Source organism: Pleurodeles waltl, chromosome 9, assembly GCF_031143425.1.
Source record: "Pleurodeles waltl isolate 20211129_DDA chromosome 9, aPleWal1.hap1.20221129, whole genome shotgun sequence".
NCBI classification, from domain to species: Eukaryota; Metazoa; Chordata; class Amphibia; order Caudata; family Salamandridae; genus Pleurodeles; species Pleurodeles waltl.
The window spans coordinates 547,100,974-547,118,110 of NC_090448.1; the positions used below are offsets into that span (position 1 = coordinate 547,100,974).

The window sequence follows — 17,137 nt, forward strand, 5'->3', positions numbered from 1 at the left end:
TTCGTAATTGACAGACTCCCAGACCATATACTCTTTATGGCTACCCTGCACATACAATGTCTAAGGGTTTGCTTAGACACTAGGGGCATAGTGCTCATGCACTTATGACCTCACCTGTGGTATAGTGCACCCTGCCTTAGGGCTGTAAGGCCTGCTAGAGGGGTGACTTACCTATGCCACAGGCAGTGAGAGGTGGGCATGGCACTCTGATGTGAGTGCCATGGCGACTTAGTCATTTTCTCCCCACCAGCACATACAAGCTGTGGCATAAGACATGCTGCAGCCCTTAGAGACCTTCCTCAGCAACAGGGCCCTTGGTACCAGGGGTACCATTTACAAGGGACTTATCTGTGTGCCATGCCATGGCTGTGCCAATTGTGGGAACAAATTACAGTTTAGGGAAAGAACACTGGTGCTAGGGCCTGGTTAGCAGGGTCCCAGCACACTTTCAATCACAAAAGGCATCAACAAAAGACAAAAATGTCAGGGGGTAAAGATGCCAAGGAAGGCATTTCCTTACAATACTCATAGCAGACCCCTTTTTATAATAACAAAATCTGTACTCAGCCTTCCATCATTCTATCCACAATCACCCTCCTCCTCTTTTTACCAATTAAACAACTATAACACTTGTCCAAACGACATCACCACTACTACACTTTTCAAACACTACTCACCAGCAGTAGCTCACATACAAATCTTCTAAAATAAATTACACCCATATCACCCCTCACTACTCTACAAAAACAAAACAACGCTCACAAACAAGCACATCAAAATCACAAACACATTTTTTAAATACTTTCCAACACACCCACTAACACCCTCCTGACTACACAAATAATGCAAATCCAAAACCAACTCTACACTAACATTCACATCCTTCACCGTCTCCCACAAAAAAAACCCCAACACAGCAACATTCATTCACCTGCCTCTCATCCACTGCACAATTAAGAGCCTTACAATATGACCCACATACTCCCTCACCACCCCTAACCGATACTCCTTCCACCCTAAACAGGCGCAAACAAAATACACAACATGACTTACTCTTCATAACTGAATCATGGATGGGTGAAGCCGTTCCTCCAGGCTATCAAACCATCACACCAAACCGTATAGGAAAAAAAGGAAGTGGACTAGCTGTTATATTCAAACAAACAATAAATCTCAGCAAAACAGACAACATCTCCTTACAAGGTTATGAGGCCATCCTCACCTTGCAACCCTACACCAACTTCCTCCTGTAACTTCCTCCTCCTTTACAGACCACTACCAAGCAAGTCTACATTTCCAGGCACATTTCTAGACACAGTTTTAAACCTTCTGACACTATATTCCAACCTATGCATTCTTTGAGACCTAAACAATAGGTTTGACAAACCCAATATGCCCCATCCAATGCTATCTAAAAGCTATCATCACTTGCCTAGTCACATTGAACCTACATCAGATTCTACACAGTCCTACACACATCGCTGGACACATCTTAGATGTGGTTTTTGTAAACCCAGAACTATTTACCATTCAAAGCATCACACCAGTCATATGGTCAGACCAACATTTGGTTACTTTCCAACATAACACACCACACATCAACACACCCAAGACCACCTTACATACATCCACCTATCAACCATGGAGCAAACTCAATTTTGAACACTTAGAAACACAACTAACAGCCAACACAGATCTAGAAACAATACATTCTGTTCCAAAACTTTATAAGTGGCTACTGGAAGCTTTAGATATCATAATACACTAAGAAAAACTAAACAGGACAAAGAAAACAAGCACCTTGGAAAATACAGAACTAAATTAAATAAAACAACAAATCAGAAAGCTACAATGAACCTCGCTCAAATCAAACCACATTCAAGACAAGTTTCAGCTACGCAAACTTAACAGAATATACAACTCAACAATCAAAAAGGCTAAAAAAGGTACTACTAAAACAAAATTCTAAATGCTGCATTTGTAAATAAAGAATTTTGTAAAATTCTTAACGAATTTCGCAAACCTGAATGCATGGAAGGAACCCATCACATTACTCAAGATTTTCAGACAAACTGGCAAATCATTGCACAACCAAGGCAGACACCTACTTAAAACAAAGGGAAAAACCAGCACCAACCTGCTTCCAAACATCCGCTCCAAAGGTAAGCCAACCTGGCCTCTGCACTCCTTCACACAAATATCACAAAGTGAATTCATGGATTTGGTCAAACCAAGCAGGCCTTCCGGATACCCTTCTGACCCTTGTCCACCACACATCTTCAAGAATATTATTTTATCTACCTCTGCTGCCATGCCAGTAAGAAGAATCATCAATAATTAACTATAGGAATCTTTCCTGAAGATCTTAAAAATACATACATATGCCCATTATTAAAGAAAAGAAACCTGGACCTGCAGGACCCCAACAACTACAGACCGATTACAAATGGTCCTTTCCTGGGCACACTGATAGAACAAGCAGCTTTCACCCAGATGTCCCAATTCATTGAAGATTGATAACTCCATTCTTTCAGACTACCAAAACTGGATTTCACCCGGGAAGAGGCACTGAATCTGCCCTTATCGCCATGATTTTAAAAACACAATAGACTGCTATAGAGTTGCTATAGTACTTCTCCTGGACCTCTCAACTGCGAAGCCAGCATAAAGGGGACTATTCACATCCAACTTCAAAACATTACAACTGTCATCCATACTCCCCCTTTCTAGTCCAAACCCTGGTTTAACAAACCCAGGAGTCCCTCAAGGCTCAATCATCTCACCCATGCTTTTCAACATCTACATGGTCATTACCAACAATGATCAATGAATTTCAGCTGACGTTCTACAACTACGCAGATGACTCACAAATACTCCTCAAACTGGAATCCTCCAAAGAAATCACAAACTCACAAATCTTCAGTTGCCTCAGAATCGTTGATTAGTGGATGACATGGAGCCACCTCAAACTGAATGCTTCCAAAAGAGAAATACTCACATGTGGTGATTGGAAAAATTATGACCTACTGTGCACCTGGCCTGATGATCTGGGGCCACCGCCTAAACTATCTAAGGAAGTATGAAATCTTGGAATTACCATGGACTCCAAATTAACAATGAATGCTCAAGTGGACAAACTAGCAAGATCAAGGTTCATCAACATGAAAACTCTGTGACGCATCTTCCCCCACCTTGTATTTCCACACAAGGTGCAGGCTACTATCTCTCTTGTACTATCTAAACTGGATTACGTCAATGGCCTCTACCATGGATCATCTCTATCTACCATGAAAAAAGTACAACACATTCAAAGCTCGACTGCCAGACTACTTCTACATGTCAAGCCACTAACCCACATCTCCCCTGCCTTGAGGGCCCTACATTGGTTACCGGTTGCCAAATGATCCCCCTTCAAGCTACTCTGAATCAGCCTCAAAGCAGTACTTGGAACAGGACCACTTTTCATCAGGAATAAAATCATCAAATGCACCAAAGAAATCTCCGCTCAAGATTAGCACCCCGCCTCAAAACACAACCATACAAGAAGAAGACAATAGGTTGTACATCTTTATCTGTTCAAGCAGCCAAACTATGGAATTCATTACTCCCAAATATAAGATCCACGAACAAGTATCTTATCTTCAGAAGACTACTCAAGAGTTGTCTCTTTTATACATAACCACCATACTCAAACAGCAATGGATTGTATATCCCCATGTAGGGAAGCATGTTATAATTTGATCATGTGTATATATCTAGATATGTATATATATATATATATTATATTATGGATATGTGTATGTATGTGTATATATATATATATATATATATATATATATATATATATATATATATATATATAATCAAACAATACAGTCCACATTGTGGCGCGCATTATATGCTGGTGCAGAAATGAGGAAAGGACCTTTTCTCTAAATCATATTTAAAAAAAAACAATTGATATCAATTGTGATGCTGCACTCCAGGAGAGTTTTCTTACTTTTTAATTGGTGATGTTTGGTGAAGCTAAACTCTCCTGGAGTGCAGCATCACAAATGATATCAGTTGTTTTGTTTAAAAAAAAAAATATATATATATATATATATATATATATATACATACATACATAGTGTGTGTGTATATTATTCTACACTTGACATGTTCATAGGTCATTGCATAGTTTCTATGCTTATGAGTCTGTTTTTATTTTATCCATCACAGTAGGTAAATATTATCTTAACTATTTATCTACGAGCATTTCACTATTGAAATACTGAAGAAAGAGAAAATACTGTTATAAAAGCACACAAATAAATGAACTTCAAATACTGTAACTCTTGAAAGCCTGTGTTTATACGATACAACTTCAAATCTCAATCTATTATCAACCTTACACATTTATTCCCTTAATTATGTAATCATGTATCTATACATTTACTACTTTAATCCTTCTGTACAAGAAAAAAAAACATTTTACTCTCTCGAAAGCTTTACGCTGTCTAAACGGCACCGTATAACTCTATCAATCTAGCCTCTATCTGCACTCTCTGACTCACCCCAAACCCATTCTACTACTATGATCTCCAAAATAGCTCTTCCTAGATTCTTCCCTCCTCTGCTCCTCCTGGGTCACCCCAAAACTTACTTTCCGACTATGAACTTCAAATAACCCTACTAAATTCTCCTTCATTTATTTCTCTTTTGACTCATCCCAAATCCCATTTAACTACTAAGATCTCCCTAATACCTTTCTACAGGCTTACGTCCTCCACCTCTCCTTTACTCATGCCAAACCTCATCTTACTACTCTACTCTGATCTCCCAATTAAAACTCTTCTGTCCCTCCATTATTCTATTCAAATCAACAAACAGATTCACATGTCCTCTGCTCACATTAACTCATACCTCCTTATACTAATACTAGTACCATACTCATATTTCCCTATATTAATCCATCACTAATCTTTTTGGATTCCAGAGTTGCATGTTACTTGCCGAAAAGCATTTTGACGCCTCGTCAGGTGTACCACGCGCTGTATAAATACAATTACACCCTGGTTGAGAGCGGTGAAGTCTTAATACAAACAACTTAACTTTGTGGGCATGTGGGAAGATCCTAGTAAGATGAATAGAAACTCAGCCAACTTGGTGAGGGTATATACTTGGAATATGGCCTCCAGAAGACATGGCGAGAAATGAGGTTGCATGGGATAGTGGACAAATTTTGGAACCAAAATGTTCCCTGCAATTCGAACTATTCCTCGATAGAATTACACCGGCCGAGACCAAGTCTATGTACATCCATTTTCAGATTGGTACACTGCCACTTAGGTCTTTCATCTCGAAGTGGGAACTAGATGATGCAAGACAAGAGGGATGCCCATTTTGCCCTAATATGCTAGAAACCAAGGTACACTTTTTATTAAAATCCCGAGATCAAGGTAGATTCTCCCACTTTGTCGTAATTTAGGTGTTAATGTGTGGTAGCTTTACGTCTACTAAAAACTGATAAGTCCGAATTAACTATATTCATTCCTTCAGGATATTTAAAGTGAGGTTGGTCCCTTTGAGCAGCTGCACGATTATACAGTTTACGTTGGAGTCTCCTTGCCCCCAGGTTCTCTGTTATTTAAATTTAACAGCACTGATTTTATATGTACAGGTTTTATCTCTCTTTGTTTTTTCAGGCTGTTATTTTAAAAATATTAAACGTTTTATTATTGATTTTAAAATGTGATGTATTTGTATTATGTACTTTTATGATCTTGTAAGACTGACATAAAGTAAAGTGATGATTGATGCTGGTGTTATTACTTCCACTGTCTTTGGTGTCAAATTATATGGTGGTGTCTAAGATACACAGCATTGGGTCCACTGTGATTTGGATGGCTTCATCATCTAACTGTGTCAAACCATTAGCACAATCACAACAACTTATTAAAGTCCCTAGCTCAATTGTGCAGGTGATGGTACCTCACGATCTGTACCACAAAATATAGCAGAGAAGAAAAACCATAAAATTAACTCTTATTTATCGAACAATCTACCTCAGGATCTTAGACTACTTCTAAGTCCAATAAACTCTTCGACTTCTTTACAACAAACAATTAAGCATCACTAGTTCATTCAACACACATACTCCAACACGCAATCAAATCTCAACTAAAATAACAATTGTGATTCATACCCCTATTGATACTTACATTTCCAATAATGCAACCATTTACCTTCCTTAGAAAGTCGGAATGTTGACTTGGCCTTGCCAGGATTCAATCTAGTGACACAACAGTGAATGCTAAGTCACTGAGCCTGCCAGGTTAAAATGGATCCTTATTTAGCAAGGAGAAGGTCCCACACAAAACAGGATCCCACAACATCTGTCGTTCATGTAAGGAATACCTTTCTCATTCTATGTCTGCAGTACAGTGCTTATTTATGTCTGACTGTGTGCCACCACTTGATTTCTTTCTTCAAATATGCTTATGTATAAACTGTATTTCGTAGCATTTCAATGTTAAAATTGCTGGTGCTCTGGATATTTAAACATGTGAGTCCTGTGGATGTCAATTCTGGTATCTTTTATCTTGCAACTTGATAACTCTGCCGGCAGTTGTTGTAGTTACTCAAGCAAATGTAAATGAATTGTTTATTTTCATTTTCTTCCAATGGCAGGTCCTCTTATTGCCTCTGTTTTCACATTAAGATCAAAAGAAATAAAAGAACTGCCCCCTGTGGAAACCACTGCTACTGAGAGAAAAGTAATTAATAATCATTCCTCAGGTGAGTCTGGCATAAACACTCCCCCTCACACACACACACACACACACACACACACACACACACTCTCTCTCTCTCTCTCTCTCTCTCTCTCTCTCTCTCTCTCTCTCTCTCTCTCTCTCTCTCTCTCTCTCTCTCTCTCTCTCTCTCTCTCTTCTACCTCCCTGTTTCTCTACACATTTTGCACATGCTTAAGTTCAAAAAGAGATTTGAACTTTTTTTAATTGTGCAGTGTGTGAGCAACATGCTCTGTGTAGATGCAGAGCATGTGCAGTATTTATGCTTGGGGAATGTGGTCAAGATCTAGTGGGGAATAGATGGACACACATTCACATACTCAAAGTGAAAAGGATCTTTATTCGGCCTATATTAGGTCACAAAAGAGCAAAACACAAAAAACACAGTAAAAATGTCTGTATATTCAGTCATCAATTTGACATTCCTACAGATAGCATAAAACGCAAATTCAAGAGGTAGCAACACCGATCGGGAAACACAAAGATTGGCAACTTCTGAGGCTAGACAATTCTTTTTTTTTTTAAATAGTTTTATTAAACTTTATAATAGTGCAATGATATACACTTAGTAATAATATACTGTACTGAAATCCCCAACTTAACTTGACCCCTCCTCCCCCCTTTTTAACACGAGATTGTTCATGACGGATCTTTGATTAGCAATTCACATGCATAAACAGTTGATTCCAGTGCGTGTGATGTTTAAGTTATGGGTATAGAAGACTGTTCAGTTTCAGATTCTGAGATGTTTTTTTCTTCTTCCGCTATGGATGCGTCTATATTTCTAAAGTTTTCTAGGATCGTATTCCATTGTGAAATATCGTCTCTGGGTCTTTGCCCATGTACGGCTTCTTTTAACAACACTGTTCCCTTGGCTTCTGCCCATTTCTCCTTTGCATTTTGCCATCTAGTCACTTGAGGGCCCACTGAGTCCTTCCAATGTGAGGTTCTCTCTCTTCTGGCTAAAATTCAAGCGTGGTCGGGTGAAGTCCCCCAGCATTGCCACGATTGGGGAGGGGGATAAATGTTTCCCAATACAAAAGGTAATTTTCTTAAAAATCTCCATCCATTAATTTCTGATTGAGAGACATCCCCGTAGCATGTGTAGTAGGTCTGCTGTTGGTGCAGTACATCTAGGGCACTTGGCATTGGTTGTACCATACATTTTCTATATCATATGAGGGGTTAAGTATGCCCTATGATATATATACAAATTTATCAGCTTAAATCTTGCGTTTTGCGACACAGTGTATATGTGGGCGGTTATCCTGGTCCATTGCTCATCCTCTATGGTAGTTCCTAACTCCATCTGCCATTTGGTTTTAAGTTTGCCTAGGGGTAAGCATGTATTGTTCGATAGGGATTTATATATTCCTGAGATCACTCCCTTCTGTTCCCCTATTGAGCAGAGTAGGTTACAGCTCTCATGTGTAGGTGGTTTGAGTATACCTGTTCGCCATCTCTTATTAATGGCTCTGGTGATGGTATTATGTATTAGGAACATTCCAGGTGGGAGTGCAAATTGTTCTTGAAGTTCTGCATATGTTCGAAGTTTCCCATTTTCATACATATCGCCCAATTTTGTAATATTATGTGTCATTAGTTTAGCGATGCCTATTATTGTATGATCTCCAGTAATGTATGTCATGCTCGTTATTGGGGCTTCAGGTGTATATGGTGTCATGTTGCGGGTGCATTTTAAATGTTGCTCCCAGCAATATCTGGATGGCTCCCATTCCATAGGAAGGGGTCTCTTCTGTTTTTTCGGATTCAGTAATATCCCCAGGATTTGTGCTGGTGGGCAGTTCAATGGGATCTGTAAGTCCCCGGGTATTGCAGGTTAACAATTATTTTTGCTAGCCACTGTAGTTGCCCTGCCCAGTAGTAAGTTTCCAGGTTCGGGACTGCCAGGCCTCCTTCAGCCGTGGGCCTCTGGAGGGTACGTAGCGTGATTCTGTGTCTGCTCGAGCCCCATATGAAACTTGTCACCATAGATTCTATATTTTTAAACACCGATTTCGGTATTAATAGTGGAATGGTGGAGAAGTAGTAGAGCAGTCTGGGTAACACTATCATTTTGAGTAGAGCGACTCTACCGGAGACTGTCAGAGGGAGTGTCCTCCAAAACTGCTTGTTCGCTCTGATCTTCCAGAGTGCACTATGTATGTTCCCGTCTCATTTGTGTTATGGTATATATTTACCCCCAGATATTTAAATGTGTTCGGGGTCCAGGGTAGACCTTTGGTATCTGTGGGTTCTACAGTGCCCTTAATTGCTGGGAAAATGGAGGACTTCCTCCAGTTGATGCGGAGACCGGATGCTGCTCTGTATACCTCTAACATGCTCATTGCTCCCGGAAGATCCACCTCCAGATTCTTAAGGAAGAGCAGCATGTCATCCGCGTAGAGAGCAATATGATGTGTCCAGCGATTTACTAGTATACCCTCATAGTATCCTCTGGTTCTGACTATTTGGGCCAGTGGTTCTACCACTACTGCAAATAGAAGGGGTGATATTTGGCAACCCTGTCTGATACCTCTACCTATGGGGAAAGAATTGGATACCGTTCAACCCATTCGTACTCGTGCCGTGGGGTTGGTGTATAATAGTGTAGTCCAACGGACGAAGCCATCTCCTAGCCCCATTTGCAACATGACCTGCTCCAGGTAGTCCCATCTCAAGCTATCAAAGGCTTTCTCGATATCTACCGATATGATTGCTGCCTGTGGTGTAGTTGGTGGAATGTTATTAAGGACCGATAGAAGGCGCCTAATGTTTTGTGCTGTGCTGCGTGATGGTATAAAGCCAGACTGATCTTAATGGATCAGTGAGGTCATGTGCGGTAATAGCCTATCTGCTAATATTCTACTGAGAATCTTATAATCAAGGTTTAGCATGGATAGCGGGCGGTATGATCGGACATCCACTGTGGGTCTATCGGGTTTCAATAATGGAATCATTATGGCTTTGGAGGTTGATTGGGGTAAGTTATTATTATTCCATGCTTCTGTATATAGAATGCAAAGTAGTGGTGCTAGTAAATCTTGGAATCATAGATAGAACTCCATTGGAAGTCCGTCTGCTCCTGGTACTTTTCCTCTTGCCATATTTTGGATTGCTGATTTGATTTCTGCGATCCAGATAGGAGCCGCCATAGTCTGACAGTCCTCAGCCCCTAGTTTTGGGAGATTGAGGGTCTCCAGTTCCCTCATTTGGGTCTCAGTTATCCCATCTTTAGTGGGTGCGTATAATGCTGAGTGATAATTAACGAAGCTCGCGTTTATTTCCTTCTGTCCAAATACTCTATGACCTGGGGTGTCTTCAATTTCTAATATAATCGTTTGTTGCGAGTGGGGTCTGGCTAACCAAGCCAGTAGAGCTCCTGACTTGTCCCCCTATGCGTGTTGTCTGCTTAAATAGAGTTTGTAATCAAATCGGGACAGTTTAATATTCGCTTCAGCTATCCTATTTTTAGTTTCGAGTATTAGGGAGGACAGGTCAGGTTGCGTAGGGTAATTACGTTTGAGTTCTCTGAGGGAATCTTCTAGTCGCTGGAGTTCCCCTTCTAGTACTTTCCTAACACCCAGATTTTCGCTAATACATTGGCCCCTGGTGACTACTTTGAACGTTTCCCATTCTATAGTTCTAGAGGTGGCAGTCCCAGCGTTTTGTTTAAAAAATTCTTTAATGTTCTTGTGTAGGACTTGTCTAAATGATTCGTCTTCTAAGGTGTCTGCCCTCAAACACCAAGTTGGTATTAAGGGTCTCTTTCCAGTCCAAGCCAAGGAGATCATCAGTGGGTTGTGGTCCGATATGGTGCGGCTAAGATATTCAGCTGTTTCCATTCTACTATATACTTCCGGTGACACCAGTATGGTTTCAAGCCTTACATGTAGGGTGTGTGCTGCTGAAAAATATGAATAATCCCTAGTGTGTGGGTTGAGGTGTCTCCAGCAGTCTGTGAGGTGCCAGTGTAGCTGCCATTTTTTGAATATTTGGGCCATTTTACATATCGGGGACTGTGGGAGGGGTGGATGTGATCTATCTAGGTCAATGTTGGTTATGCAATTAAGATCACCTCCGATTACCTTTGGGCCTGTCATGAGTGGGCCTATGTTACATGATATCCTGTCGAGGAATTTCCCTTGGTCTTGGTTTGGGGCATATATCCCACTGAATGTTATCTCTTTCCCTTCCAGTCTCCCTGTGATCACCACATACCTCCCCTCGTTGTCTATGATCTTGTGTAATACTTGGAAGGGTACCCCTGGCCGGATCCATAATAATACTCCCCTCGCTAATGCTGAGCACGTAGTTGCGAAGATTTCACCTCTCCACCTTTTTTTGAGGGCATTAACTTTTTGTTCTATTAAGTGTGTCTCCTGTAACATAGCTATATGGATACCCCTCCGTTTAAGGTAATTGTGTACTTTGTATCTTTTAGACATATTATTTAGGCCTCTAACATTCCAGGTTAGAATTTTATATAGTGTAGTCATGATCTATTTTAGTGGTGTAATGTGGGTGGATTCCTTGTTCCTGTCACCGTGTTTGGAACCGTAATAATAGTTTCAATGTTTTGGATCGTGAATTGCTCGGGTCGTTACTTACTTGTGTTTTTAGTACCCATAGAACTAACTTAATTAACTTGTTTCCCAACTCCCATTCCCCAGGACCGGCGCTTACAACTCCTCCCGTCCAAACCATATTAACTGTCTTAATTAGCGTCCTATTGGTGGGTGGCGTGGCAATGGCTGAGAGCCATCGCCCGGGGCCGCTCCCCGGGCCCTTTCGTGTTATCCCCATTGCCCAGACTAGTGTGCTTAAGTAGTTTCATTGGGGTCTGCGTCGTGTGCTTTTTTATTTATTACTTGTTTTGGTGTTTTGTGAGGTAGGTCGGTACTCACAGAGCGGTTCTTCCTTTCAAGAGAGAGGTCAGATAATCTCATCCGCTATTCTCGGCGTCACCGGAGGCAGGCTAACAAGGGTGTCTTGTGAGCACCTCGAGGAACCCCCACTGCACGAGTCTATGTCCGAAACATTACTAGAGGTAGGAGATAGCGGTGGGACCCCCTCACTCAGTGTCGCCGCTGAGTTTATGGCTTCTCTCATTTCCTGCAGGGATTGGCGCCGTGGAGGCGCTATCTCTGTGATCCGTCTCCTGGATCTGCTGTGTTTTCCTTTGTGTGCACGGGAGAGTCGAGGGTCGGTTGTCGGTTTGGTTACGTTCCAGGACTCTAGCCAGTCCTCTACTGATTGTGGAGATAGAAAGAAGTGTGTTGTATTGTCGTATTCTACTCTAAGCTTGGCCGGGAAGAGCATTGCGTATTTTATACCGTTCTCCCGCAAGAGCCGCTTGGGTCCGTTGAAGGAAGCCCTTTGCGCTTGTGTTCCCCTGGTGAAGTCAGGGAAGATCATGATTCTTTGGTTCTCATATAGGATTTCGCCACGCAGGCGGGACTGGGCTAGAATATAGTCTCTGTCTTTATAATGTAGTAGTTTTGCCATTATTATCCTCGGTCGGGCTCCGGGAGGAGGTAGTTTGTTGGGTATTCTGTGGGCTCTCTCTACTGCAAAGAACGCCGTGAGGCCCTCTGGCGCTACTTCATTTCTGAGCCACTGTTCTAAGAAAGCTTTCATGTTAATTGCTGATGATTCCGCTCCTTCTGGAATGCCAATTATTCTGAGGTTGTTCCGCCGGACTCGGTTTTCGGCATCTTCAGCCCTGGTTTCCAGTGTTTTAACCCTTGATGTGAGGTCCATAAACTCTGATGATGCGCTTTTTTGCATTGTGGCCATGATGGCAATAGTTTTTTCATTCGCTCCTACTCTTTCTGCTAATTTCCTATGGTCGTCTCGGAGCAGTGAGAGGTCTATTGTTAAGTTGTCTATCTTGCGTTCCAGCGCTTCCCGTGACTCCTTAATGGCTAGGAGTATAGAGTCTAGGGTTGTCACTTGCGCTTCCTGGTTCTCTTGTGGGCGTGTGTGCTGTGACTGTCCATGCTGTCCGGTAGTTGAAGTTCCATCTTGTTGATGCTCTTCTCGCTTTTTAGGCTTTCCTATTGTTAGAGCTGGGAGATCTGTTGTTCCAGAGCGGGTTTATTCATACAATTTCACTGCGGTCGCTTCTTGGACAAAGTGCTCAAACACCCTGGAGATCGACTCTCTCCTATCTCCCGCAGGTCTGTCCATGTAGTGCGATCCCTCTTTCCTCTAGAGGTGCCAAGATTTTCCCGACCGCTCCTCCAGTCGCGGTCCAGCTCAGCACTGGTGGTTAAGTGCCGGATCTCTGATGCACTCCATTCGTACTGCCGGGGTCGCGCTCATCACCGAGTGGCCCAGCCCAGTGCTGGTGTTTAAGTGCCGGTTCCCCAATCTGCTCCGTCCACGCTGCCGGAGTTACGCGCTTCACCGAGTGGGCCTCCCCCTCCATCTACAAACTTCGGTGATTCTCATGGTACTCCCCCGAGGGCGGGGCACTTTCATCCAGTGCGGCCTGATGCTGGGTTCTCTCCGCTCTCTGCTCGCCCTCCGCCGCCACTCGGTCTGTATTCTCACCGCCAATCACTATCACTGTGCATGTCAAGTAAGCGGTACGATATCTGCGGGGGCGCCTCTTCCCAGCAGGTCTGTCTGTGTAGAGTAATCCCTCTTCCCACTAGGGGTGCCAAGTTTTTCCCGACCGTTCCTCTCGTCGCAGCCTAGCTCAGCGCTGGTGTTTAAGTGCTGGTTCCCCGATGTGCTTCGTTCGCCTTACCGGAGTCGCGCTCATCACTGCGTGGGCCTCTCCCCCTGTCTGCGATCTTCAGTGAACCTCATGGTACTCATCAGCGGTCGGGGCGGTTTTATCCAATGTGGCTTGATTTCGGATTCTCTCCGCGCTCCGCCTGCTCTCTGCCGCCACTCAGTCTGCGCTCTTTCCGTCGATCACTACCACTGTGCGTGGCAGGTAAGTCGTTCGATGTCTGCCGGGGGCACCTCTTTGAGTCAGGGGTGTTTCTCCTCCTCGGTGTCGCACATGGTCCCTTCCTGCCTTTGCAGCTCCTCAGCTGGGGTATCGCTCGGCCGCGTCCGCCAACTTGCGCCTCAGCGGCCCCGGGGAGGGCAGAGCATATCTCTCCGATTTCTCCTGTGTTCCGGACTGGTGGCAGGTCCACTATGTGCTACAGGTCTTCTGATCGCTATCCCTGTTATTTTCGGCAGCAATAGGGTTCTAATTATTGCTATTATGATGTTCTGGCCCAGTTCGCGGACCGGGAGCTCCAAACTAGGCGTGTTGCTGCATTGGCTGCAGGCCACGCCCCCCAGGCTATACAATTCATGTACCTTATCAAGTTGAGCAATTGACTACCTAATGAATAACATAATATATAATACAAGTTAAAAGAAAAACAACTCCCTTTAAAAACTCTAAACATTGACAAGACCCATGTGATGTGCATAATTACATTTACATTAGCTATTTTTAGATTTAGGAAAAGTGCTAACCCAGACACATCTGTCGAGGGAATTTAATAGTTTCAAGTGTAACAACGCTTCTCTGCATCTCAGATAACTCATGTTCTTTGATAGTGGCTTAAGAAAATGCCTACGAGAGAAGCTAAAAAACTACAAAATAACACAAAATGCAACAATGGCTGTTTACTAGTGTTATCATACGGGCAGGGGAAACTGGATCCACCAATGATTCAAGATCATTATTTAATCAAAGAAGCCACCATATCGTTCCTGCTCTAAAATGAAAAAGAAGACACCTCTCCCAACGGGTAAGGTCTAATGACAAGTACAGATCTGGTAAGGTTAACACCATAAACCTATAATAAGTCAATACTGAATGCTTATATAGTTCCATTCTTAATCAAGATTCCTCACAGTATCCTAGGAAAGTAGACTTGACCCTTGTTTTGTCCTCTCTAACAATACTCCTCGGGTCTGTAAACAAAGAGGGCCGGCCGAGGGATTGAAAAGCTTTGGAGATATACTTCAGCCAAGGGATTAAAGACCCCTTATCCATGCTAAGGCAATCCAGTATTATATCTCTGCATAATGATGTCTCCGGATTTACCCAGGCACTAATCCACAGTAAAAGGGGCGTAATGGACCTTATCAGCAGCATAGTTTAGCTTTAGTTCTGAGTGTACAATAAAACTAGAGGTAGATGGTGGGAGGGGCAAGATCTTCTGACAAATGTGTTTTTTCTGTCCGGAGAAAAGAGGTGTTCCTAATGCCCCATACACGTGCTCGATATGTTGCAGCAGTAACACACTGTATGTTATACACTTTCAAAAGGGGAAAAAGGGTACCTTTTCCTGTAGATATAAGACTACATACTGCTTCTGCCGATCTACTAAGCATAATGCGTGAGCTGTGAAACTGGGGGTGTCACCACCCCAATGAACCAAAAGCAACTCCTAGATAGCTGAAGTCACTAACACTAACACGGGAGTGGCTTTTGACTGTAATTTTTGATAAATTAATTTTGCCAGGCTCACAACTCACAATGTGCGACTTCTCGTAGCTGGTCACAAGGTCTAAGTCATCTTCAAAAAGTAATGCAGGCACCTGTAGGCCAGCTATCCTTGGAGTATCTACCGGATTTGAGGTCAGATAAGAACTTAGGATGTTAATGTAGAGAATAAAAAGTAGGGGAGCTAAAATACAACCTTGTTGTACACCTCGCTTTAGTGCGCATTCAAAGAACATTTTACACATTGGTGCCCAGAAGCACTCGAGCAGCTAGGTTTATGTGCACAGAGAGCAAAAAGTTCACCAAAGACTGATCCACTCCCAAATCCAGCAGCATCACCGACAACCTGGTCCTGTTCACTGAGTCAAAGGCTATGGACAGCTCCATAAAGGCCAGGTACAGTGGGAAATGCTTGACATGGATATATTTACTCAGTATCAAACTCAAGTTCAAACCTTTCTCCACAGTACCCAAGCCTGAACGGAAACCGCATTGAAAGGGGCAGAGGAGGTTATTCTCTGCAGCCTAGGTAACAAGACGATTATAAACCACTCTACCTAAGGTTTTGACTGTGCTATTGATAAGTGATATGGGACAATAACATTTTGGAGGCTTTTGCGCTGCTTGCAAAATCTATTGTTAAGAAAAAAACTTCAAAGGGGTTTAGAACCAGTCTATTACTTAGCTGAACTTACCATTGGCTTAGTCCACTGTTGGTCTGATTTATGTGCTTCCGACTGGCCAGAACGCCTTCTGCACGTCATCCTGCTTCACTTCCTGTTATCTTCTTCACAGTTCTTGCCATCGGGTTGCCTGTGGACCAAGTACTCCTTCCGATCATTTCTCATTGGACACTAGCCAGTGTCCTTCCATTCGGTTGCCACGCTGACGGTGCTTCTTTTTTTATTTTGCTCCGTGGCCGTATGTTGTTTGGACATGTCACTGTTTCTTGTCACTGTTTTTCTTCTGTGTCTGTGCCTGTCCACTTGAAGGTATTGGAGCGCTTTACATGAGTGCCGGTTACATTTTACAAAATGTATCAAGGGGGCTCCTGAGCATAGTTGCTCATTTTACACACTTCATCCACATTTTTGCTCTTTGCATTTTGTAACTAGGGGGGTATAATACACTTACCTTGCTAATACCAACAGTGCTCTGTATGTCTTAAGTAGTGCATCACACAAGATGTCCCCGACCGGGAAGGCAGCAGGTGTTCAGTGGCGTCTTTCCTTGTGTGCACACCGTACCTTATCGTTGCAGACAATGCTCAGTACGTTGGAGTTGCACATAGCGGGGAGTTCAGGCAAGCCTTCGTCCATGATCCCCTGCGCCGCGGCCTGCTCCCTGGCTCGCTCACACCATGGTCTGGCAAGCCCAATCTGCATACTTTGAATTCTGAGGAGACACTTTCCGTCCAGATCGCCGTACCGTAAAGTACTTCTGGGCTGGCAGAACTGGAAGCTCGGCGAGATATGGTGGCCCCAGCCTGTCTGCCTCTGCAATCTGAGCACAGGAAAGGCAGGTGGGCTGGCCAGGATGGGAAGTGGGTGGAAGGCAGGAACACTCTCCAAACTTCCAGAGAGGGGTCTGTTTACTCGGGCACCAACAGCACCATGTCCACATGAACATGTGTTTCAGTAATTTATTTGTAACAGGGGACTGTCAATTAATGATAGTAATATTTTAATAGAAAGGCATCTTCTGCCTTCTCCTCCTCCAGACTGCTGCCAGTATGGCATCCCCCCTAAGAATATCAGGTAAATCAACAAGATTGTGTGCTGCTTGGTACAAGGATAACTCAGCCCCTCTGTCATCGCTGGTTACCCCACAGCTCACCAATGGTGCTCCAGGTTCCCAATCACACCCTGCTAGTTTA

General features: G+C 43.1%; 1 protein-coding gene across 1 annotated transcript in view; it reads left to right on the forward strand.

Moving 5' to 3' along the window:
* Positions 1 to 17,137, forward strand: part of LOC138259621 (zinc finger protein 436-like) — a 154,401-nt gene that overhangs the window by 34,363 nt on the left and 102,901 nt on the right. The window contains exon 3 of the mRNA XM_069207471.1: positions 6,673 to 6,780. Within this exon, the coding sequence (XP_069063572.1) occupies positions 6,673 to 6,780 (108 nt within the window). The remainder of the gene's footprint in view (positions 1 to 6,672; positions 6,781 to 17,137) is intronic.